Raw genomic sequence first — 25,056 nt, forward strand, 5'->3', positions numbered from 1 at the left:
ATGTCTTTTGCTTGGAGCATGTAATCCATTCATGTTGAAGGTAATTATCGATATGTATGTTCCTATGACCATTTTCTTAATTGTTTTGGGTTTGTTTTTGTATGCCCTTTTCTTCTCTAGTGTTTCCCACTTAGAGAACTTCCTTTAGCATTTGTTGTAGAGCTGCTTTGGTGGTGCTGAATTCTCTTAGCTTTTGCTTGTCTGTAAAGCTTTTGATTTCTCCATAGAATCTGAATGAGCTCCTTTCCGGGTAGAGTAATCTTGGTTGTACGTTCTTCCCTTTCATCACTTTAAGTATATCATGCCACTCCCTGCTGGCTTGTAGACTTTCTGCTGAGAAATCAGCTGTTAACCTTATGGGAGTTCCCTTGTATGTTACTTGTCGTTTTTTCCTTGCTGCTTTCAATAATTTTTCTTTGTCTTTAATTTTTGCCAGTTTGATTACTCCTTGGGTTTATCCTGTATGGGACTCACTGTGCTTCCTGGACTATGGTTGCTATTTCCTTTCCCATGTTAGGGAAGTTTTCGACTATAATGTCTTCAAATATTTTCTCGGGTCCTTTCTCTTTCTCTTCTCCTTTTGGGACCCCTATAATGCGAATGTTGTTGCATTTAATGTTGTCCCAGAGGTCTCTTAGGCTGTCTTCATTCCTTTTCATTCTTTTTTCTTTATTCTGTTCCGCAGCAGTGAATTCCACCATTCTGTCTTCCAGGTCAGTTATCCATTCTTCTGCCACAGTTATTCTGCTATTGATTCCTTCTAGTGTATTTTTCATTTCAGTTATTGTACTGTTCATCTCTGTTTGTTTGTTCTTTAATTCTTCTAGGTCTTTGTTTAACATTTCTTGCATCTTCTTGACCTTTGCCTCTATTCTTTTTCCGAGGTACTGGATCATCTTCACTATCATTATTCTGAATTTTTTTTCTGGTTGGTTGCCTATCTCCACTTCATTTAGTTGTTTTTCTGGGGTTTTATCTTGTTCCTTCCTCTGGTACATAGCCCTCTGCCTTTTCATCTTGTCTATCTTTCTGTGAATGTGGTTTTTGTTCCATAGGCTGCAGGATTGTAGTTCTTCTTGCTTTTGCTGCAGTCACCATTCTTAAGAGGGCATGGATTCTCCAGTTTACCACAGTCTCCACCACTCCCTATTGTCACCCCAACACTGAGGTGGAGTGTCAGTCCCATTTATCATCATGGACTATCTCTATCAAATGTGAAAAAAAACCCCAAAATAGGTTGAGTTTTCTTTTAAAATTCTCACTCTATTTTGCCTGTCTACACTAGCTGCCTGGCTGGTGATGCAGGCTGATGGTCATGGTTTACAACTGTTGCCCATTCTGATTGGGGCCTTTGTTGTACCTGCTGTCAAATATTTGAGCGTGGCTTCTGCTGTAGGAATTTGGGTTTATGACAGGTGGTAAAATCGTGTATTTGGCCTAGGTGGCCCCCAGACTTGGCGCTAGGCCTTTGAGCAGCCTAAGAAAAAGAGGATATCTTATCAGCCAGGCAATTCATCTTGTCCATAAAATGATTGCTTAAGCAAATCAGGACTCTGCTCCGCACAAAAACCACACAGAAACTTCTCTGAGAGTCTTCATAGAGAGGGAATGATATGTTCACACAACATCCGTCCCCATGGTGGATACTAACCTGGGGGAACTTCAGGTTGGCGGAAGAGTAAGATGCAGAGATCACCTTTCTCCCACGAATACATCAGAAATACATCTACACGTGGAACAGCTCCTACAGAACACCTACTGAACTCTGGCAGAAGACCTCAGACTTCCCAAAAGGCAAGAAACTCCCCATGTACCTAGGTAGGGCAAGAGAGAAAAGGAAAAACAGACAAAAGAATAGGGACAGGACCTGCCCCTCGGGGAGGGAGCTGTGAGGGAGAAAATGTTTCCACACACTAGGAAGCCCTTTCGCGGGCGGAGACTGGGGTGGCAGAGGGGGGAAGCTTGAGAGCCACGGAGGAGAGCACAGCAACAGGGGTGCGGAGGGCAAATCAGAGAGATTCCCGCACAGAGGATTGGTGCCGACCAGCACTCACCAGCCCAAGAGGCTTGTCTGCTCACCCGCCGGGGCGGGCGGGGCTTGGAGCTGAGGCTCAGAGGTCGGATCCCAGGGAGAGGACTGGGGTTGGCTGCGTGAACACAGCCTGAAGGGGGCTAGTGCACCACAGCTAGCCGGGAGGGAGTCTGGGAAAAAGTTTGGACCTGCCAAAGGGGCAAGAGACCATTGTTTCAGGGTGCATGAGGAGAGGGGCTTCAGAACACCGCCTAAATGAGCTCCAGAGACAGGCGCGAGGTGGATGGACCTAGAGACTGTCATACAGAGTGAATGAAGTAAGTCAGAAAGATAAAAATGCCATATGCTAACCCATATATATGGAATCAAATCTAGGGGCAGGACAGGAATAAAGACAGACATAGAGAATGGACTTGAGGACACGGGGAGGGAGAAGGGGAAGCTGGGACGAAGTGAGAGAGTGGCATGAATATATATATACACTACCAAATGTAAAATAGATAGGTAGTGGGAAGCAGCTGCATAGCACAGGGAGATCAGCTCGGTGCTTTGTGACCACCTAGAGGGGTGGGATAGGGAGGGTGGGAGGGAGATGCAAGAGCGAGGAGATATGGGGATATATGTATGCATATAGCTGATTCACTTTATTATACAGCAGAAACTAACACACGATTGTAAGGCATTTATACTCCAATAAAGATGTTAAAAAAAAAAAAATCTAGGGGCTTCCCTGGTGGGGCAGTGGTTGAGAGTCCGCTTGCCAATGCAAGGGATACGGGTTCGTGCCCAGGTCCGGGAAGTTCCCACATGCCGTGGAGCCTGCACGTCCGGAGCCTGTGCTCCGCAACGGGAGAGGCCACAACAGTGAGAGGCCCGCGTACCGAAAAAAAAAAAAAAAAAAAAATCTAAGGCTGATTCTAGAAGCTTTGTTCAACATAGTCTAGTGGCATCTCCCCAGGCACAACTACTTAAGCAATTCTAGTGGAGGTCAATCTGCTACAGTTCGGGAACCTCATTCTCTACCAAACTGACCTAATACTGGGGTAATTTTAGAAAATATAGAAAATCTGGAGAAATGGATGGACTCCAAGTAATCTGCCGTAGATGATCCGAGGATTTGATACCTGAACTTGCAGCCGTCACCTTTTAACTATCAGGGAGGGACTAGAGCCAGCATACAGAAGATGGTAAGGAGGAAAGACAAAAGGTCTTGGGTCTTTGATAACATGGTTTAAACACTGAAACAACCAACCTCTGTCGTGTGAGTTAACAAATGTCCTTATTAAGTTTAAATTACTTTTATTGGGTTACTTGAATACTTGCTGACAAATGCATCAAAACTAGTAAAACCAATAACCAATTGAAGTCCCAAGAAAGAACAATGACAGCCATAAACAATCTAATTTCTCCTCCTGGGAGTGTAAGTATAGAAGAGGCAAATGGATGGGCTATGAAAAACGTTGGCATGTCACAAGAAGTTGTAGCTCTAGATTCTAGAGGAGTGGAAATAAAACCATACTAGTATGATTCTCAGGGGGTTCAGATCTCATGTCAGAGTTGGGGAAACAGACTTGGGAATTTGAATCACATAGTTTGTAGGTAAAGCCATCACAGGAGATGAAAATGCTCTAGGTTGACCACATACAGCAATGGAGAATACCCACATTCAAAGGGTAGGCATTCAAGTTTCCTGCTAAGGAAAGAACACAGAGAAAGAACAGTTAGAAAGATTGGAAGAAAATCAGCATAGCAAGAGGTGATGGAAACCAAGAGAGTAGAAACTTTAAAAAGGCAGGAATTGGAAACAATGTCAAGTACAGCCCACTAATATAAGGACTTGCGTATGAAAGCTGGGACTAATATAAGGACTTGTGTGTGAAACTCATGTGAAATCCAGGCTTCCATACATACTCCCTCTGAGATGTCATTCTGCAGACACAAATGTCCCTGATCTATCCCATTCTTGTTTTTCCTAAAGTCTTCCACAGAAACTTTCATGTCTCAGATTTTTAGGAATGATAAAAAACAATTGACAATAAAGTTTAACTCCATGAGCTCCTAGGAACTTCTTCCTTATTTAATTTGTGCCTGCCATGTCCTTAGCCAATTTTAAAAATGGCTTCCTGGAAGTTGTGGTCTAACCAGAAATTGAAGCAATAAAATCTTTGTTTGCTAAAAGATAGAGCTGCCAGACCAGTTTCAATTTCTCAGTTATCTTTTGATAGGTCCAAGGGATGGAGCCTCTCTGGAGGCAATGAAAATGGAGTTCTAGAAGTATGTGAAATGCAAGGGATTTCGGACAGAGTCATTCATTCCTTCTCAGTCTTCTGCCATCTACGTCCAGGCTTGCCTCAGGGAGAACCATGTCAAGAGTAAGGTGAGGGCATGTGGCTTATCCAACTGAGATCCAATGTGTCCATCATCCAAAGTCTAAAGCACAAATTCTTCAGAAGTAGCCTCTGAACATTTATTTCACATTTATAAATTATGTTTATGAACTGTGTCAAGACTGGAGTTTTTCAACTCACATTCCTTTAGAGAGATTTTACATAAGAAATAATCCTTACTGTTAAGGTTGTAACCTCTAAAGAGAAATGTTTCAGCTTGGTGGATACATAGAATTTAAAAAAAAATCTAAAAGAGGGCTTCCCTGGTGGCGCAGTGGTTGAGAGTCCACCTGCCGATGCAGGGGACGTGGGTTTGTGCCCCGGTCCGGGAGGATCCCACATGCCGCGGAGCGGCTGGGCCCGTGAGCCATGGCCGCTGAGCCTGCGCGTCCGGAGCCTGTGCTCCGCAACGGGAGAGGCCACAACAGTGAGAGGCCCGCGTACAGCAAAAAAATTTAAAAGATTATTCAATTATAACCAAGTAGTTTGGCTGGAGAAAGATGTCCACATAATTAGAAGTCAAATCAAGTTAGGACTATATACCATTATTATATAAACTTGGGAACTCAGAGTTGACTAAGATTAGGGTATTTGAGTCACTTTCACTACCAACAACCCATTTCTGAACTGCTGGAAAAAGGAGATAGCATGCTAAAAATGAGCAAATGCCTTTCCTGGAATCCAGGTCTTTTGCAGACACAGTATTAAAGCCTGAAAGAAAAGCAAACAATGCAGGATCTTCACACCCAGGACCCCACCCAGCTCTGCTTGAAAGTGAGGTGCCTTAGTCACGTTGAGGCAAATGCCCAACTTCAGGGAATGTAGTGGTCTAGAAAGATGCACCCATAATTAACCTTTGGAGCTTTGGGAAAGTGTGTAACGTAACTCGAAACTGGCAAATCCAGTCTATTAAGGTCAGTTCTTTGTGGAGAGAGAGTCTGCTGCTTTCTGGACCTAGGGCAGGGCTCCCTAGAGATTTGACCAACTTAGCAGAGTTGGTCTTGAATGAGGCACATCAGTCAGGGTTCTTTTTTTTTTTTTTTTTTTAACATCTTTATTGGAGTATAATTGCTTTACAATGGTGTGTTAGTTTCTGCTTTATAACAAAGTGAATCAGTTCTACATATACATATGTTCCCATATCTCTTCCCTCTTGCATCTCCCTCCCTCCCACCCTCCCTATCCCACCCCTCCAGGCGGTCACAAAGCACCGAGCTGATATCCCTGTGCTATGCCTGCTATGCCGCTGCTTCCCACTAGCTATCTACCTTACGTTTGTTAGTGCATATATGCCCACGCCTCTCTCTTGCTTTTCTTAACAGCAGGCAGTGGAAGCTGACTGTAGCTGCTGAAGAAGAATTCATTGAAATGAACATGAGTGGCTCAAAAAACTCTTGTGAGAGCTGTGAAGAAACAATGCTTGCAGTGCATCTTCCAGAAATGATTTCCAAACCACACTGCAGAGTTGGCGGATGAGAAAACCCTCCCGCCGTGGCCGCCATCAGGCACCGGAGACCTTCTTTTGCACTGCTTGACTTCACAGCTATTACTATTGCAGCCAGTGTAGACGCTGGGTCTATACCAGGAACTCTAACCTAATTTGTGGCAGAAAATAGAGGGAAAATGAGCTACACTGCAGATCACATTTCAGAGCCAGAAAGCTTTTAGGGTTGCTGTTTATTGAAGAAGGCTAGAATGGAGGGAGGAGAAATCCTTCTCCCTGAAGACACTGAGGTGGGCACTGGCCTCTCAGCGGCTCACTGTGGGAAGCTGGGAAGGGCTGGAAGAAGGCTGTTGCAGTTCCAGGTTGCGTATCACAGACTTATGACAAATAAGTACTGGTGCTCTTCTGTGAAATTTGGAAATTATCAGAGAAGCTTTAATAAAAGAGATACTGCTCCAGTGATGCTGAGGAGTGATAAGGCAATGCAACTTTGTCATCTGAGGGGATACTTCCAGAATCAGAAACAGTGAGTTTTGGTTAAACTGTGATTTTTTTTTTTAAAGGGCTATATTAATTCTGTTAAGATAGTCAAGGAGGTCACTTGCAGTGAAGCCCTTGTTACTTCCCCTAAATTGTCATTCCTGCTGTGGAGAAAGGTGCTGTAGAAAACAGGGAACAGTGCCCTCTCCTGTATGAACTCGGTGTGTGTGTCCTTTCTGAGACCACATATGAGGACTTAATCATTCACATTTTTATTTCTGAGAAATTCTAATAGAAGGAACAGATTCATTTACATTGTGCCATTTTTCTGAAGTCATACAAAAAATATTAAACTTTTAAAAAAAATTTATTTTATTTTTTATTTTTGGCTGTGTTGGGTCTTCATTGCTGCACACGGGCTTTCTTTTCTCTAGTTGTGGCAAGCGGGGGCTACCCTTTGTTGTGGTGCACGGGCTTCTGATTGCAGTGGCATTCTTGTTGCGGAGCATGAGCTCTAGGCATGTGGGCTTCAGTAGTTTTGGCACACGGGCTTCAGTAGTTGTGGCATGCAGGCTCTAGAGTGCAGGCTCAGTAGTTGTGGCTCATGGGCTTAGTTGCTCCGTGGCATGTGGGATCTTCCCGGACCAGGGCTTGAACCCATGTCCCCTGCATTGGAAGGCAGATTCTTAACCACTGCGCCACCAGGGAAGCCCAAATATTAAACTTTTAACTAACAAACTATATTAGATATCTGTTGTTGCATAACAATTTATCCCAAATTTAGCTTAAAATAACACTTATCTTGCACAGTTTCTGTAGGGCAGGAATTTGGGAGCTGTGTAGCTGTGGTTGTAGCTTAGTATTACCCAAAAGATCATGCTGCAGTCATCTGAAGGCTTGCGAGCAGCTGGATGGCCCGCTTCTTTTTTTTTTTTCTTTGTCAATTTGCTTTACTGTTTTTTTCATATAAAATTTATTTTTTTAAAATGTAGTTCAGTTTTTCAGTTTGTTTTTAGACATCTTTATTAGAGTATAATTGCTTTACAATGGTGTGTTAGTTACTGCTGTATAAGAAAATGAATCAGCTATACATATACATATATCCCCATATCTCCTCCCTCTTGCGTCTCCCTCCCACCCTCCCTATCCCATCCCTCTAGGTGGTCACGAAGCACCGAGCTGATCTCCCTGTGCTCTGCGGCTGCTTCCCACTAGCTGTCTATTTTACGTTTGGTAGTGTATATATGTCCATGCCACTCTCTCACTTCATCCCAGCTTACCCTTCCCCCTCCCTGTGTTCTCAAGTCCATTCTCTATGTCTGCGTCTTTATTCCTGTCCTGCCCCTAGGTTCTTCAGAACCTTTTTTTTTTTAGGTTCCATATATATGTGTTAGCATATGGTATTTGTTTTCTCTTTCTGACTTACTTCACTCTGTATGACAGACTCTAGGTCCATCCAACTCACTACAAATAACTCAATTTCGTTTCTTTTTATGGCTGCGTAATATATGTGTCACATCTTCTTTATCCATTCATCTGTTGATGGACACTTAGGTTGCTTCCATGTCCTGGCTACTATAAATAGAGCTGCAATGAACACTGTGGTGCATGATTCTTTTTGAATTATGGTTTTCTCAGGGTATATGCCCAGTAGTGGGATTGCTGGGTCATATGGGAGTTCTATTTTAAGTTTTTTAAGGAACCTCCATACTGTTCTCCATAGTGGCTGTATCAATTTACATTCCCACCAACAGTGCAAGAGGGTTCCTTTTTCTCCACACCCTCTCCAGCATTTATTGTTTGTAGATTTTTTGATGATGGCCATTCTGACTGGTGTGAGGTGATACCTCATTGCAGTTTTTTTTTTTTTTTTTTTTTTTGCGGTACGCGGGCCTCTCACTGTTGTGGCCTCTCCCGTTGTGGAGCACAGGCTCCAGACGCGCAGGCTCGGCGGCCATGGCTCATGGGCCTAGCCGCTCCGCAGCATGTGGCATCCTCCCGGACCGGGGCATGAACCCGTGTCCCCTGCATCAGCAGGCGGACTCTCAACCACTGCGCCACCAGGGAAGCCCTCACTGCAGTTTTGATTTGCATTTCTCTAATGATTAGTGATGTTGAGCATCCTTACATGTGTTTGTTGGCAATCTGTATGTCTTCTTTGGAGAAATGTCTATTTAAGTCTTCTGCCCATTTTTGGATTGGGTTGTCTTTTTGTCTTTTTGTTTGTCTTTTTGATATTGAGCTGCATGAGCTGCTTGTATATTTTGGAGATTAATCCTTTGTCCGTTGCTTCATTGGCAAATATTTTCTCCCATTCTGAGGGTTGTCTTTTTGTGTTGTGTATGGTTTCCTTTGCTGTACAAAAGCTTTGAAGTTTCATTAGGTCCCATTTGTTTATTTTTGTTTTTATTTCCATTTCTCTAGGAGGTGGGTCAAAAAGGTTCTTGCTGTGATTTATGTCATAGATTGTTCTGCCTATGTTTTCTACTAAGAGTTTTATAGTGTCTGGCCTTACATTTAGGTCCTTAATACATTTTGAGTTTATTTTTGTGTATGGTGTTAGGGAGTGTTCTAATTTCATTCTTTTACATGTAGCTGTCCAGTTTTCCCAGCACCACTTATTGAAGAGGCTGTCTTCTCCATTGTATATTCTTTCCTCCTTTATCAAAAATAAGGTGACCTTATGTGCATGAGTTTATCTCTGGGCTTTTTATCCTGTTCCATTGTTCTGTCTTTCTGTTTTTGTGCCAGTACTGTCTTGATTGCTGTAGCTTTGTAGTGTAGTCTGCAGTCAGGAAGCCTGATTCCTCCAGCTCAGTTTTTCTTTCTCACGATTGCTTTGGCTATTCGGGGTCTTTTGTGTTTCCATACAAATTGTGAAATTTTTTGTTCTAGTTCTGTGAAAAATGCCATTGGTAGTTTGATAGGCATTGCATTGAATCTGTAGATTGCTTTGGGTAGTATAGTCATTTTCACAATGTTGATTCTTCCAATCCAAGAACATGGTATACCTCTCCATCTGTTTGTATCATCTTTAATTTCTTTCATCAGTGTCTTATAGTTTTCTGCATACAGGTCTTTTGTCTCCTTAGGTGGGTTTATTCCTAGGTATTTTATTCTTTTTGTTGCAATGGTAAATGGGAGTGTTTCCTTAGTTTCTCTTTCAGATTTTTATCATTAGTGTATAGGGATGCAAGAGATTTCTGTGCATTAATTTTGTATCCTGCTATTCTACCAAATTCATTGATTAGCTCTAGTAGTTTTTTGGTAGCATCTTCAGGATTCTCTATGTATAGTATCATGTCATCTGCAAACAGTGACAGCTTTACTTCTTCTTTTCTGACTTGGATTCCATTTTTTTCTTTTTCTTCTCTGATTGCTGTGGCTAAAACTTCCAAAACTATGTTGAATAATAGTGGTGAGAGTGGGCAACCTTGTCTTGTTCCTGATCTTAATGGAAATGGTTTCAGCTTTATACCATTGAGAACAGTGTTGGCTGTGGGTTTGTCATATATGGCCTTTATTATGTTGAGGTAGGTTCCCTCTATACCTACTTTCTGGAGGTTTTTTTTTTTTTTTATCATAAATCGGTGTTGAAGTTTTTGAAAGCTTTTTCTGCATCTATTGAGATGATCATATGGTTTTTCTCCTTCAATTTGTTAATATGGTGTATCACATTGATTGATTTGTGTATATTGAAGAATCTTTGCATTCCTGGGATAAACCCCACTTGATCATGGTATGTGATCCTTTTAATGTGCTGTTGGATTCCGTTTGCTAGTATTTTGTTGAGGATTTTTGCATCTATGTTCATCAGTGATATTGGCCTGTAGTTTTCTTTCTTTGTGACATCTTTGTCTGGTTTTGGTAATAGAGTGATGGTGTGGATGGCCCACTTCTAAGGGGGCTCATCACATGTCTGACAGGTTGGTCCTGGCTCTTGGTCAGTTCTTTGCCACATGAGTCTCTCTATAGGGCTTCTTGAGTATCCTCACAACATGGCAGCTGACTTCCCCCAGAGCCCATGATCCAAGAGCAAGTAAAGTGGAAGCCATGTTGTCTTTTATGCCTTAGCCTTGTCAGTCACACACAATATCCTACTGGTAACACAGGTCTGCTCCATTCAGTGCGGGGAGAGTCTACACAAAGGTGTGTACCAGGAGACAAGGATCCTTGAAGGCTGGCTACCCCTGAAACTTTGCAGAGAATGGATATGGTTTTATCTGACAAGGGAAGTGTAGTTGTTGGACTTGTTAGTAGCTAGTCCTGACAACAAACATGAGCTAAGGTTCAGGCCTGTGGCATGGATGCATGCCACTTGCCCAGACACATTCTACCTGCTTGCTTTCAGTATAGTCACCATGCCTGCGTAAGGTTCAGACTGCCTTGTTTGGCCCAAGAATAAATTTGGGCAACTAACAAGCATTCATGTTCTTCTTCTTCACCATCAGTATAAGTAACTCAGTTTCACTTTCTATTTTCAGTGGAAGAATTTCCTTAGCTATCTTCTCCTGTAATTTATCTCAGTGTTTATCAGCCTTCATGTTAGGGTTTTTTTTTTTATATTCTTTTAGTATCGTTTAAGTTACTCTTCTTCAGTTGATTGCATCAGTGACAAAAAGCAAGTGGCAGCTTCTTCTCTAACAAAATTCCTCCATATACTCAATGCCATTAAGTTACTTCTTTTCCTCTGGTGAGATAATTCCAGTTTGGTTAAACTTTTTCTCATGCTGACAGGGATGGGGATTGTGTGTGTGTGTGTGTGTGTGTGTGTGTGTGTGCCCTTTTTATTAAGGAAAATTTCAAGCGTGTTAAAAATAGGAAAGTAGAATACTCTAAAGAACTTCCATGTACCCAGCACTCACCTTCAACAGTTCCCTGACTCATGGCCAATCTGGTTTAATGTCTTTTCTACCCACTTCACCATATCACCTACCTCCCACCCACTGGATTCTTTTGAGCAAATAGCAGAAATCTTCTCGTTTCAGCCGGGAAAATAGATGTTTGACTTGTGAAAAGGAAATGAACATTCAAACTCTTGCCTTTAGAATTCCTCTTCTTTTTGATGCTCAGCTTTAGTCTGTGGGTAAAAGGCAAGATAAATGCCTTTAATTCAGCGGAGAACTCAGGGGTGTAAGGACATCATTAAAGGGAGAGAGAACGGAAATTCTCCTTTCTGTAATTGTTGGGGCAGAGACATCTGACTTTCCTGGTGGGAATGTGTGTCCTGAAGGATGGGAATCCCACACCAGCCCACTCACACTCACTGTTGAACCTTAAACTAATTTTGGAATAAAAATTGTTTTAAAAGGAAAAAGAGCTTCAGAGCCATTTTGCCCAAGGTTGTCATATCCCTCCAGTGCAGAAGGAGGCCCAGTTAGGTCATGTTTAGGTTTGGTTTAGTATTTAATAATCTGTAATGTATTTTTCAGTAATATTTTGAGTATTTGTCTTGAATTATATAATCTCTTACAGACTCTATCTGGCACTGGGTAAATACTTGCTACCTAATTGTGTGTGTGAAAAGGGCTTTATAAGCTGGAAAGTGCCTTAGGAAAGTCTGTGACTATTATAGCCAAGTCAGTATTTGGGTGGTTCAAATGCTTTGTCAACTCTATGATTTTTAAAACACTTCATTTTTTTGTTATGAAAGTAAAGTATGGCTACTACTAAAGATTTTAAATGACCAAAACCAAGAATAACACAAGCAGAAAGAAAAAAAAAAACCTGTTAACATTTTTGCATATTTCCTTTATCTTTTCTTATGCATGTATAAAAACATAACATGATAATTTTGAATCTAGAATTTTATATGCTAATTTTACAATTCAACACTTTAAAGACTTGCCTAGGGACTTCCCTGGTGGTCAAGTGGGTAAGACTCCATGCTCCCAATGCAGGGGGCCCAAGTTTGATCCCTGGTGGGGAAACTAGATCCTGCATGCATGCTGCAACTACGAGTTCTCATGCCACAGCTAAAAAAAGATACCCTGAATGCTGCAACTAACACCTGGAGTAGCCAAAATAAATAAATAAAAAATATTAAAATAAAATGAAATAAAATAAAGACTTGCCTAATATGAAGATAGATTATAATTTAAAACAATGTATAATTACAATTGATGTTTTAATTGAAAAAGCAATTTAACAGCAACATTAAAAGTTTTTAAAAATTTGTTTTATTGAAGTATAGTTGATTTATAATGCTGTGTTAGTTTCTGCTGTACAGCAAAGTGATTCAGTTATACACATATATATATATTTTCATATTCTTTTCTATTATGGTTTATTACAGAATATTGAATATATTTCCCTGTGCTATATAGGAGGACCTTATTGTTTATCCATCCTATATATAATAGTTTGTATCTGCTAGTCCCAAACTCCCAGTCCATCCCTCCCCCAGCCCCCCTCTCCTTTGGCAACCACAAGTCTGTTCTCTATGTCTGTGAGTCTGTTTCTGTTTTGTAGATAAGTTCATTTGTGTCATATTTTAGATTCTACATATAAGTGATATCATATCGTATTTGTCTTTCTCTTTCTGACTTACTTCACTTAACATGATAATCTCTAGGTCCATCCATGTTGCTGCAAATGGCATTATTTCATTCTTTTTATGGCTGAGTAGTATTCCATTGTGTATATATACCACATCTTTTTGTTTTTTGCTGTATGCGGGCCTCTCACTGCTGTGGCCTCTCCTGTTGCAGAGCACAGGCTCTGGACGCGCAGGCTCAGCGGCCATGGCTCACGGGCCCAGCCGCTCCGCGGTATGTGGGATCTTCCCGGACCGGGGCACGAACCCGTGTCCCCTGCATCGGCAGGCAGACTCTCAACCACTGTACCACCAGGGAAGCCCTATACCACATCTTTAAAAAATTTTTTTATTTTATATTGGAGCATAGTTGATTAACAATGTTGTGTTAGTTTCAGGTGTACAGCAAAGTGATTCAGTTATGCATATGCATGTATCTATTCTTTTTCAAATTCTTTTCCCATTTAGGTTATTACAGAATATTGAGCAGCATTCCCTGTGCTATACAGTAGGTCCTTGTTGGTTATCTATTTTAAATATAGCAGTGTGTACATGTCAATCCCAAATTCCCAGTCTATCCCTCCTCCCCACCCTTCCCCCTGCCAATCATAAGTTCATTCTCTAAGTCTGTGAGTCTGTTTCTGTTTTGTAAATAAGTTCATTTGTATCATTTTTTTTTTTAGATTCCATGTATAAGCAATACCATATAATATTTGTCTTTCTTTGTCTGACTTACTTCCCTTAGTATGATAATCTCCAGGTCCATCCATGTTGCTGCAAATGGCATTATTTCAGTCTTTTTAATGGCTGAGTAATATTCCATTTTATATATGTACCTTATCTTCTTTATCCATTCATCTGTTGATGGACATTTAGGTTGTTTCCATGTCTTGGCTATTGTAAATAGTGCTGATATGAACATAGGGGTGCATGTATCTCTTTGAATTGTAGTTTTGTCCGTATATATGCCCAAGAGTGGGATTGCTGTGTCATATGGCAACTTTATTTTTAGTTTTTGAGAAACCTCCATATTGTTCTCTATAGTGGCTGCGCCAATTTACATTCACACCAACAGTGTAGAAGCGTTCCCTTTTCTCCATATCCTCTCCAGTATTTATTGTTTGTGGACTTTTTAATGAATGGCCATTCTGACTGGTGTGAAATGGTACGTCATTGCAATTTTGATTTGAATTTCTCTAATAATTGGCGATGTTGAGCATCTTTTCATGTGCCTATTGGCCATCTGGAGAAATGTCTGTATAGGTCTTCTGCCTATTTTTTGATTGGGTTGTTTGTGTTTTTTTGTTATTGAGTTGTATGAGCTGCTTGTATACAGTAAGACCCCTACACACAAATGAGTTCTGTTTTGAGAGCACATTTGTAAGTCCAATTTGTTCATTAAGTCCAACAAAGTTAGTCTAGGTACCCAACTAACACAATCAGCTATATAATACTGTATGGTAATAAGTTTATAATACTTTTCACACAAATAGCACATAAAAAACAAACAAAAAATAAAGGAAACATTTATATATATATATATATAATTTTTTTTTTTGCGGTACGCGGGCCTCTCACTGTTGTGGCCTCTCCCGTTGCGGAGCACAGGCTCCAGATGCGCAGGCTCAGTGGCCATGGCTCACGGGCCTAGCCGCTCCGTGGCATGTGGGATCTTCCTGGACCAGGGCACGAACCCGTGTCCCCTGCATCGGCAGGTGGACTCTCAACCACTGCGCCACCAGGGAAGCCCAAGAAAACATTTTTAATCTTACAGTACAGTACCTTGAAAAGTACAGTAGTACAGTATAACAGCTGGCATACAGGGGCTGGCATCAAGTGAACAGGCAAGATGAGTTACTGACTGGAGGAGGGAGAGGAGGTGGGAGATGGTAGAGCCAAAGTATGGTAAGCAATAGGAGAAGGAGGGCAAGCTGCAATTTCATTCACGCCTGAGGTTGATGGCACAGGTTCTGGTTCCTTGCTGGATTCAATTCTATCTACCCTCTTGAAAAAAACGATGCAGTGATGTCTGGGCAGTAGCTCTTTTTTTCTCAACATAGATGACATGATAGCACTGGATTGAATTCTGAATGGCTGCTGCAGTCTTCATATACATTCTGCGTTCGGGTTCTGTGCCTCAGAAACTAACAGTGCCTCCTCAAGTAAAGGAAATCCCTTGCCATTTCCTGCATCGTGAATCTCTTCCGTTCTTCAGTTACTTCTTCTTCCTCTTGTCACTCTATTCTCTCAATTATTTTCACTTTTGTTTCCATCATTATCACTTGGTGCTTCTTAGCTGTACCAGCTACATCACTGCTGGTTTTACACTTGCTCCAGACATCTGGGGCTTGAAATAAAGATACTGTACTACTGTACTCTATACAATACTATACAGTAAAGTACACAAAAGCACAATCACTTGTAGAGGATGCACGCACATGCCTATGTACGCCAGACATGTGAACTAACTTACGTGATTGGACATGTGAACGCATGTTCACATCTTTGAAAGTTCGCAACTTGAAGGTTTGTATGTAGGGGACTTACTGTATTTTGCAGATAAAGCCCTTGTCAGTCACATCATTTGCAAACACTTTCTCCAGTCCGTAGGTTGTCTTCTCGTTTTGTTTATGGCTTCCTTTGCTGTGCAATAGCTTATAGGTTTGATTAGGTCCCATTTGTTTGTTTTTGCTCTTATTTCTATTGCCTTGGGAGACTGACCTAGGAAAACATTGGTATGATTTATGTCAGAGAATATTTTGCCTAAGATCTCTTCTAGGAGTTTTATAGTTGTATGGTGTCATGTCTTATATTTTAAGCCATTTTGAGTTTATTTTGTGTATGAAGTGAAGGTGTGTTCTAACTTCATTGATTTATATGCAGCTGTCCAGCTTTCCCAACACCACTTGCTGAGACTGTTTTTCTCCATTGTATATTCTTGCCTCTTTTGTCAAAGATTAATTGACCATAGGTGTGTGGGTTTATTTCTGGGCTCTCTGTTCTGTTTTTGTGCCAATACCATGCTGTTTTTTGGGGTTTTTTTGGTTTTTCTTTTGCAGTACGCGGGCCTGTCACTGCTGTGGCCTCTCTCATTGCGGAGCACAGGCTCCGGACGTGCAAGCTCAGCGGCCATGGCTCACGGGTCCAGCCACTCCACGGCATGTGGGATCCTCCCGGACTGGGGCACGAACCTGTGTCCCCTGCATCAGCAGGCGGACTCTCAACCACTGTGCCACCAGGGAAGCCATACCATGCTGTTTTGATTACTGTAGCTTTGTAGTATTGTCTGAAGTCTGGGAGGGTTATGCTTCCTGCTTTGTTCTTTTCCTCAGGATTGCTTTGGCAATTCTGGGTCTTTTATGGTTCCATATAAATCATTTTAGGATTATTTGTTCTAGTTCTATGAAAAATGCCGTGGTAATTTGATAGGGATTGCATTGAATCTGTAGGTTGCTCTGGGTAGTATGGCCATTTTAACAATAATCTTCCAACCCAGGAGCATGGGATATCTTTCCATTTCTTTGAATCATATTCAATTTCCTATATTAATGTTTTATAATTCTCAGCATGTGTCTTTCACCTCCTTGTTCATGTTTATTCCTAAGTATTTTATTTAATTATTTTTTGATGTGATTTTTAAAGGGATTGTTTTTTTACTTTCCCTTTCTGATATTTCATTGTTAGTGTAAAGAAATGCAACTGATTTCTATATATACTCTTATATCCTGCTACCCTGCTTAATTCATTTATCAGTTCTAGTAGTTTTCGTGTGGAGTCTTTAGGGTTTTCTATATATAGTATCATGTCACCTGTATATAATGACAGTTTTACCTCTTCCCTTCCAATTCAGATACGTTTTATTTTTTTTTCTTGTCTGATTGTTGTGGCTAGCACTTCCAATACTATGCTGAATAGAAGTGGTGAGAGTGGGCATCCTTGGCTTTTTCCATATTTTAGGGGGGAGGCTTTCAGCTTTTCATCATTGAGTATTATGTTGGCTGTGGGTTTGTCATAAATAGTTTTTATTATGTTGAGGTATGGTCCCTTTATACCCACTTTGGTAACAGTTTTTATCATGAATGGATGTTGAATTTCAAATGCTTTTCCTGCATCTACTGAGAAAGAATTTAAAAATCATCCATAATTCTATTAAATAACTATTAAAACCATTTTCATTTTCCTTCTTTCTATATGGACACAAATTTTCCATTGTAGCATACATATGATTTTTATTTTATTTTCACTTGTTTTGCTAAAAAATTTTTTTTGCATCCCTGTAGTCTTTTTTTTTCTTTTGCATTTCTGTAGTCTTTATAATTCTACTTTTAAATGGCTGCATGGTTTAATCTTTTTGTCAGACAAACATGGATTTGAATCTCAGTTTGCTATAATCTACTTATGTGATTCTGGGAAAGTTTTTTCTTTCTTTTTTTGAAGTGCTTTATTGAGTTATAATTGACATACAATAAACTGCATGTATTTGAAATGCAAACTTTAAGTTCTGACGTGTATATACCTGTAAAAACATCACCGCAATCAAGATAATGAACATATTCATCATGCCCAAAAGATTCTTCCTGCCCTTTTGTAATCTCTCCCTCTTACCCCATATGATTATTTTAGACTCACCCATGTCATTGTTATGAAAGTGACAGAACATTTGAACCAGGTTACTTAAAAAGACAAAACTGGAAACTTTGGAAGGAGACAGTTTAGCCTCCTGTATGACTCTGGCCTGGCCTCAGAGGCAGACCCTCCTAGGAATCTGTGGCAGGCTCAAGCACCTTTAGGGTGTCAGTTGTATCCCAGGTAATATTGATGGCTTATTTTTCACATATTTCCTTTTTTTCAGGCTCCATGGCCAAAGCCCCACTTTCCAGCAGCTCTGCTCTTTTTGCCTCCCACTTGTGGATTTTCAATAGCTTTTTTTTCTCTACAATAGTCCTTACTTTTAAACTCTCCCATATCTGATATTTCCATTTCTCTCATTCTTTGCATGCTATCTTGGATGTGAAGTTATAGCTTTTAGTCCTAAGGGTTATGACACACACCAGAAACTGAAAAGTAAAACTGTAATTAATGACTCATAGAGCAAGTAAGGTGCTACTGGAGGACCCCTCTGGGCTATGAACAGGTATGTCTCCCCTGCCCACCTGGGATTTCCTGTCACCTGTAAATTTGTGTCACTGGCCCGACAGGGTCCTGTTGAGACTTCTGACATTATCTTTGTTTCTGAAAGTCTCCTGGAGGGCAGAGGCTGGGGCTGGCTTACAACACAGACAAGTTCCTGAAGAAGGGCCATGCTCGATTTACAGTATCAAGCACACTCTGGGAATTAGAGGGCTTCCAGATGCAGTCCTGCAACCTGACACCAAGGGGCAGCATATACCAAAGGAAACATCTAGCTCTGCTAAAGCCGAGCAGAAACGAAGCAGAAACCACCTTGCTTTTAAACCCCCAGAGCAAAGCACACAGAGGCCATATTCTCATCTCTCGAATCAGATTACAGCATTACAGCTTTTAAATATCTATTAAGAGTTTTGCCTGCCAACTGAATTTTCCAAGAAGTCAATTTGTCGTTGAACATGATTTAAATATAATACTGCTGAGACCCACATACTCTGTAAGACTTACCCATTTTAGTGCATTTATAACTTCAGCAGCTTAATCTGAAAATAGTTCCAAATTCACACTCTTTCTATTCTTTTAAATGACTGTTGTCTGTCTGTCTCCTTTTCTTTCATGAAGCAAATTTTGTGTGTGGAATAATGGCAATCGAATAATTCTTTGGACAGTTAAACCAGACAAGGCTCAACTCTTTGGAGAGCTTAGTTTCCCTCTCTGAGGCATTTGTTCATTAATCCATCCATCAGCAAAGATTTCTGAGCATTTCCATCATATGCTTGACCCTGTGCTAAATGCTGTGGAGTGCAAGGATGAACGAGATATCAATTCTGCTATTAGGGGACCCATTCAAAGTCTAGAGAGTGGGGAGTATGTGGGCAGACAAAAAAAAAAGTGATTATAGGAATGTGTGATAAGTGCAATGATAAAAAAGAAAAAGAGATGCTCTGGGGGACAAGTGAGAACAGAGGTGGGCACCTATCAGGGTGAAGGTTGGGGAGTGGGGAAGCTTGCAGGAAAACTTCCAAGAGGAGATATTTGAACTGAGCCTTAAGTAATAGACAGAATTAGCATTCCAGGCAGTGGGCCCAGAAGAGCCAAGGCAGGGAAGAATGAGAGAGTACAACATTTTGGTCAGTTTGTAGGCAGGTCAGACCGTTGAATGCCCAGGAGTGTGGGTATTGATTTGTGTTTTAGATAAACTACTCTGACAGCAAAATGGAGGAGAATAGTGAGTAGAGAGAGCAGTAAGGAAGCTACCACAGTAATAGAGACCAAAAATTACCAAGTCCTGAAGGTGGTGAAGAATGGAGAGAAATGGATAAGTTCAACTGATATTTAAAAATAGTGCCAGATGCCGGGTGATGGGAGCAGCTGGATGACAGAGCTGGTCAATACAGCAGGAGGAGCAGGTGTGGGTGTGGAGAGGGCATGGGTTTTGCTTTGGTCCTAACCAAGTTTGAGAAGCTTGTGGGACACTCTGGTAGGAATGGGGTCCAGCAGGTGGTTGGATAGTGGTTTTGGAGCTTAATAGAGAACTCTGGGCCAAAAGATATGGTCTGGGGAGTGATTGAAATCATAGGAGTAGCTGAAATCACCAGAGTGTAGGAGTTGAAGAAAGTTGAAAGAAAACATTCAGAAATGGGAGACTCAGGAAAGTGCGGTCACAAAGCTATAGGGGTGTTCTTGGAGGGAAGACCCAACATAAAAAAGATGTCAGCATTCCCTGCATTCTCTATACTTAACACAGCCCCAATACAAATAGCAATGAGATTTGCTAAGGCAAAGTTCTTCTCCTGTATTTACACGGGACCTGGCATAACATCAGTGCCTGACAAATATTTTGTGACTATACGTAGGGACATGCATCCAGTGGAATAATACGCAACTTCAGTGAAGAATGGGGTAGATCTATATGTTGATATAGTAAGATTCATATGAAGTTAAAAAAACTAGGTGCACACACGTTGATGCTGTTATGGATATATATATTTAAGGATATATATATGTAATGTTGTATATAATTATATAAATGATAAACATATCTTTTTTTTTCTGTAAGGATAATAATAGCTGATACATACAAAGCACTCAGTGTGTTCCTGGCACATATTTTTTTTTTTTTTGCGGTACGCGGGCCTCTCACTGCTGTGGCCTCTCCCGTTGTGGAGCACAGGCTCTGGACGCGCAGGCTCAGCGGCCATAGCTCACGGGCCCAGCCGCTCCGCGGCATATGGGATCTTCCGGGACCGGGGCACGAACCCATGACCCCTGCATCGACAGGGGGACTCTCAACCACTGCGCCACCAGGGAAGCCCCCTGGCACATATTTTAACTCATTTAATCTTTTCTGTTGGGTAAGCTACTACTGTGATCCCTTTGCTACAGATTGGGAAACGAAGACACAGAATGTGAGTGACTAGCCCAGGATCACACGGGGGCAGAGGTGAGAGCTGGAGCCAGGCAGTCCGTACTTTCTACCACCGTGACCGGCTTCTCACACAGGAAAATGTTAACCTAGAAGGACGAGGGTGGGGAATGGTGGAGAGAGAATTTTACTTTTATTTCATACTCTTGAGTATTTAAAATATTATTTTACCATGCACATTATACTCCTTTAATCATTAAAAAAACCAATTTAAAAATATTTTTGAGAATTGGGCTTTAGGTATAAGCTGAGAACATCCCTGGGGACCTCTCCGGAGGGTCCAGTAGGCTGCCTCGTGGTAAGATGGAGGAGGCGGGCTGGTCGAGGACACATCCCAACAGGCTTGTGGAAAGGAAATACAAAGGAGATACTGGTTTGCTTTCCATATAATTAAAGTGCAGCCCTGAGAGCACAGCCAGCATTTAAAGCACAGCGGCCAGTTTCTGGCTTTGGTTTTTCCAGTGACTTATTTTTTGTTAAGTTTCTCTCACTTAGAAATCCTCCCGCTGTGGATTCCTACATGCATGGCTTCTAGGACTTCATTCCATGGATTTCAATTTTTTTAGTTTTTGACTAGGCAATACAGTCCTATAACTGAATAAGTTAAAATCAGTTTAAAAGGGGTAAATGAGAAATCTTACTCCCAACCGCTGTTTCCACCTTGGCCCTTATAGCTACTACTTTTTTTTTTTTTTTTACTTTCTTTGGTAACCTTTCAGTGATTCCTTAGACAAAATTAAAGTATATATACACATATATATTCTTAGCTTTATTTCTTTCCTACACCCCCAGGGTCGCTGCTTTGTTCCTTTTTAAATTGGCACGTGGAGAGCTTCCTCTTTTTTTTTTTTTTTTTTAACAGCTAGACGACTCACCACTGTCCATTGGGTTAGTTTAACGAGTCTGCTCTGAGCATATTCCCTTGACCTTGCTGTTGCCTTTGCTGAGGGGTCTCCAAGTTTGAACTAGTGTTTCTTCTCTGCTCCTCTATTTTTAGAGTTCTTCCCAGTCATCAGCTTCCTAGCAACTGACTGCATTTGTACCCACGCTCTCCGTAATGAGGGGTAACTGAAGGCTTCTCTTTCCCTCTTTGTCTTCTCTTCCAGGGCACACAGTGGGGGCCTGCCCTTCCCTGATGGCCCATGGGGCAGCAGCTCACACCTGTTTCTTCTCGTGATTAAAAACAGACTCAGAGTTACTTCCACTTGAATCTCTTGTCACTGCCAATTTTCATCTTCTTGGGAACAAATGTGCTGGAGTGAAACCCCCGGGTATATAGGCTTATAGTTTAATTGTAAACACCTGTTGACAGAGCCCTGCACTGGCTGAACAGTTATGAAGTTACGCATTTCCTTCCTCTTTTTGTTTATTTTTAATCTGTGTTTATCATGACTCTGTATTTGTTGTCTGATTACTAACTTCCAAACACTTTGAACCGGCTCCATCGTTGGGGAGTGGGGATTAGGGAGGAGAAAAACTCACCCACAAAGATCTCTGCGGCTTGCTCTGGGGGCAGAATGTTTGGTTAATTGATTATCATGGTTTAACAACCATCACCTGGGGCGTGGGCTGACCGGGGGATGGCAATATGCCATTTTAATGAAGGCGTTGATGTTTCCCCACCCACTTATCCGTCACAAATGTTCTTTCCCTGGCTTTGGTGGCCTGCCCTGGGGTGGTCCCTTCTGCTGCCAACACGCCCGCCCAGCTGGAGATTGCCATGGACACCATGATTGGAATCTTCCACGCTACTCCTGCAAGGAAGGGAACAGGTTCAAGATCAACAAGGGGGGGGGCTGAAAATACTCCTGCAGTGACACCTCACAGAATTCCTCTCGGTGAGTCTGGCTTTTCTCCCCATCCAGTCGAGGGTGGATGCGGTGCACATTCAGGGATAGCCTCCATGTACACCACCAACTCCTGTGTCCTGCCACACGTTGTATAATTCCTATCGAGATTCTAAATACAGGGAAGCAAACACTAGAGACCTTTGTTTTCTGTGTCTGTAGGCATGTGCGCTTTTCTGTAGTGCCTAGGGTTAGGGTTTCCAGTGTTGGAAATTATATTTGAGGCTTTTATCAATTATTCAGTGTCGTAGTACAGCAAAGGTATAGTTAGTTATACTAGGAGTTATAGTTATAGCTAGTGTCACAAGTTATACCCGGACCTCTGTCCTGCTGTCTATAAATGAATAAATATTATGTTTGGGGCCAGAAATGAAGCCTGGGGTATTTTATGATATGATGGCAAATTAGTGAATAACAAATACCAGGTGAGTTTGTCAGCCAAGAACAAGCTGATTGGGATTGACCGAAAGGGTGTGTCTGGCCAGTGACCAGTTGGGTAACAAATAGATTTACATCTCAAAACAGCCAAAAGTTCAATAAAACCACACGTGAAACCTTAGACTGGAGTGTTTGGAGCCTGCTCTCAAGAAAATGCTCACTCTTGTGTTTTTGGAGTTGCCTCGAATTGGTTTTAGCATGTGTAATAGCCTGGCATGATGTTATTCTGTCCAAACCCTGTGTTAAGACGATAGTAATTATAATTATGACACTCTTTTATCCCCACCCTCTATGGGAAAAGCTTAAAGTAAGAATTTTTAACATACAATACCTTTTCAGTAATTTTAAGAGCCCCTGAGAACATTTTTCTTTTTCAAATTCAGTTTGGCTACTGTATTACATAACATTTAGGATAAAAAACTCGGTAGGCCACACTTGGCACATTGATTTATTCAAGTGAAATTTATAGTTGTTTTTGATTGAGTTGATTTTGATCAATTCAGTTTAAATTTCCAACCATTTAATGGTTGGCAGCTAATGAGAGGACAATGGGGAGTTCTTGGAGGAAGTGAATTATACTTCTGGAAACATTTCTCATCAGCCTCTTATCATAGGAAAGGTAGGTGCTTCACCGCCCCACCCTTTCTGAGCCCTGATCTCCTCAATGGGCTCCTTGCTTTCCTTTCCACCTATAAAATGGAGTCATCCTTATAAGATCTACCCTTTATTGGGTGCCTCTGTTTTGTTTTGCGACACACAAAACAGGCTGCCAGCTAAAATATTATATGACCCATGCAATTATTTGGGACATACTTATACTAAAAAAGTATTCATTGCTCATCTGAAATCCACATTTAATTGGGCATCCTGAATTTTTACTTGCTAAATCTAACAACGTGGTGCTAAGCACTTATAAAAGCGTGTTGAAGTAGCCCCCAAATTTGTGGGAGATATTTTTTTCCTCATTTGATAAATTAGGACATTTTAAAATGTTAAGTGATTTGCTCCAAGTCCCATTGTTGGTAAATGGCAGAGCCACTCACGATCCCCCTTTGGCTTCAAGGCTTCCTTCTTTTCATGTCCCCCTGATTTCCTCCCCAGGTCCTGGCCCTCAGCCTGTCCAGCTCACTTGGATATGCTGCTGTTTGCTCCTCTTGGTGTTTAGGTCTGAGGATTATATGGTGGGGGTGGGGCAGAAGCCCAGACTCGTTTAGAATATGTGCCTGGTTCAAACCTCCCGGCAAATAGGCTCTTGGAAATTGCTTTAGATGCTAAAAATGGAAATGCAAACTTTAATGTAGATAAAAGGAAAATATGATTTCAGTTGTCATCATGAACCTCAGAGCCTGGGAGTTAGAAATTTTCTTTTTCCTTTTAGTGTCAAAAGGATCCTGAGTTGGTTGATAAGATAATGTAGGACCTGGATGCCAGTAAGGACAACAAAGTGGATTTTAATGAATTCGTGGTCACTGTGGCAGCTCTGACCGTTGCTTGTAATGATTACTTTGTAGAACAATTGAAGAAGAAAGGAAAGACAAGTAGTAATTTAATCTAAAGGCAGAAATATATCCACAGTTACTTACCGACTGTTCATCTATACCCTCCAGATCCATAGTAATGCCATTTATAGCTATAATATACATATAATTAGTTGCTAGTATTAGTAAATGATGCATACCTTAATATATTGACTTTAAATAAATATTCCAAATTTTATATGCCCTTCTTGAAATTTTCCTATATATATTTTTTAAATTGAAGACTAGTTGGTTTACAATGTTGGGTTAGCTTGAGGTATACATCAAAGTGATTCAGTATCTAGTCTTTTTCAGATTTTTTTCCATTATAATTTATTACATGATATTGAATACATTGGGTTGGCCAAAAAGTTCGTTCAGGTTTTTCCATATCATCCTACAGAAAAACCTGAACGAACGTTCTGCCCAACCCAATAGTTCCCTGCGCTATACAGTAGGTCATTGTTATTTATCTTTTTTTTTTTTTTTTTTTTTTTTTTTTTGCGGTACGCAGGCCTCTCACTGTTGCGGCCTCTCCCGTTTAGGAGCACAGGCTCCGGACGCGCAGGCTCAGCGGCCATGGCTCACGGGCCTAGCCGCTCTGCGGCATGTGGGATCTTCCCGGACTGGGGCACGAACCCGTGTCACCTGCATCGGCAGGCGGACTCTCAACCACTGCGCCACCAGGGAAGCCCTGTTTATCTATTTTATATATAGTAGTGTGTATCTATTCATCTCAAGTAAAGATGTTATATACTTTTTTTGTCAAAGAGAGAGCATCACAAAAATTTAGCTCTTTCAAATGAGACTAGAACTCAGCAAAT

At 41.2% G+C, this 25,056-nt stretch overlaps 1 protein-coding gene across 1 annotated transcript; it reads left to right on the forward strand.

The window, feature by feature from the left end:
- Positions 1–1,636: 1,636 nt before the first annotated feature.
- Positions 1,637–24,270, forward strand: S100Z (S100 calcium binding protein Z). Its single transcript, XM_033855048.1, is given in 5 exon segments — positions 1,637–1,678; positions 22,139–22,175; positions 22,178–22,218; positions 22,221–22,268; positions 24,094–24,270. Coding segments are annotated over 5 exon segments (345 nt in total).
- The last annotated feature ends 786 nt before the right edge of the window (positions 24,271–25,056 follow it).

The sequence above is a fragment of the Tursiops truncatus genome, chromosome 3 (genome assembly GCF_011762595.2).
Source record: "Tursiops truncatus isolate mTurTru1 chromosome 3, mTurTru1.mat.Y, whole genome shotgun sequence".
Taxonomy (NCBI): Eukaryota; Metazoa; Chordata; class Mammalia; order Artiodactyla; family Delphinidae; genus Tursiops; species Tursiops truncatus.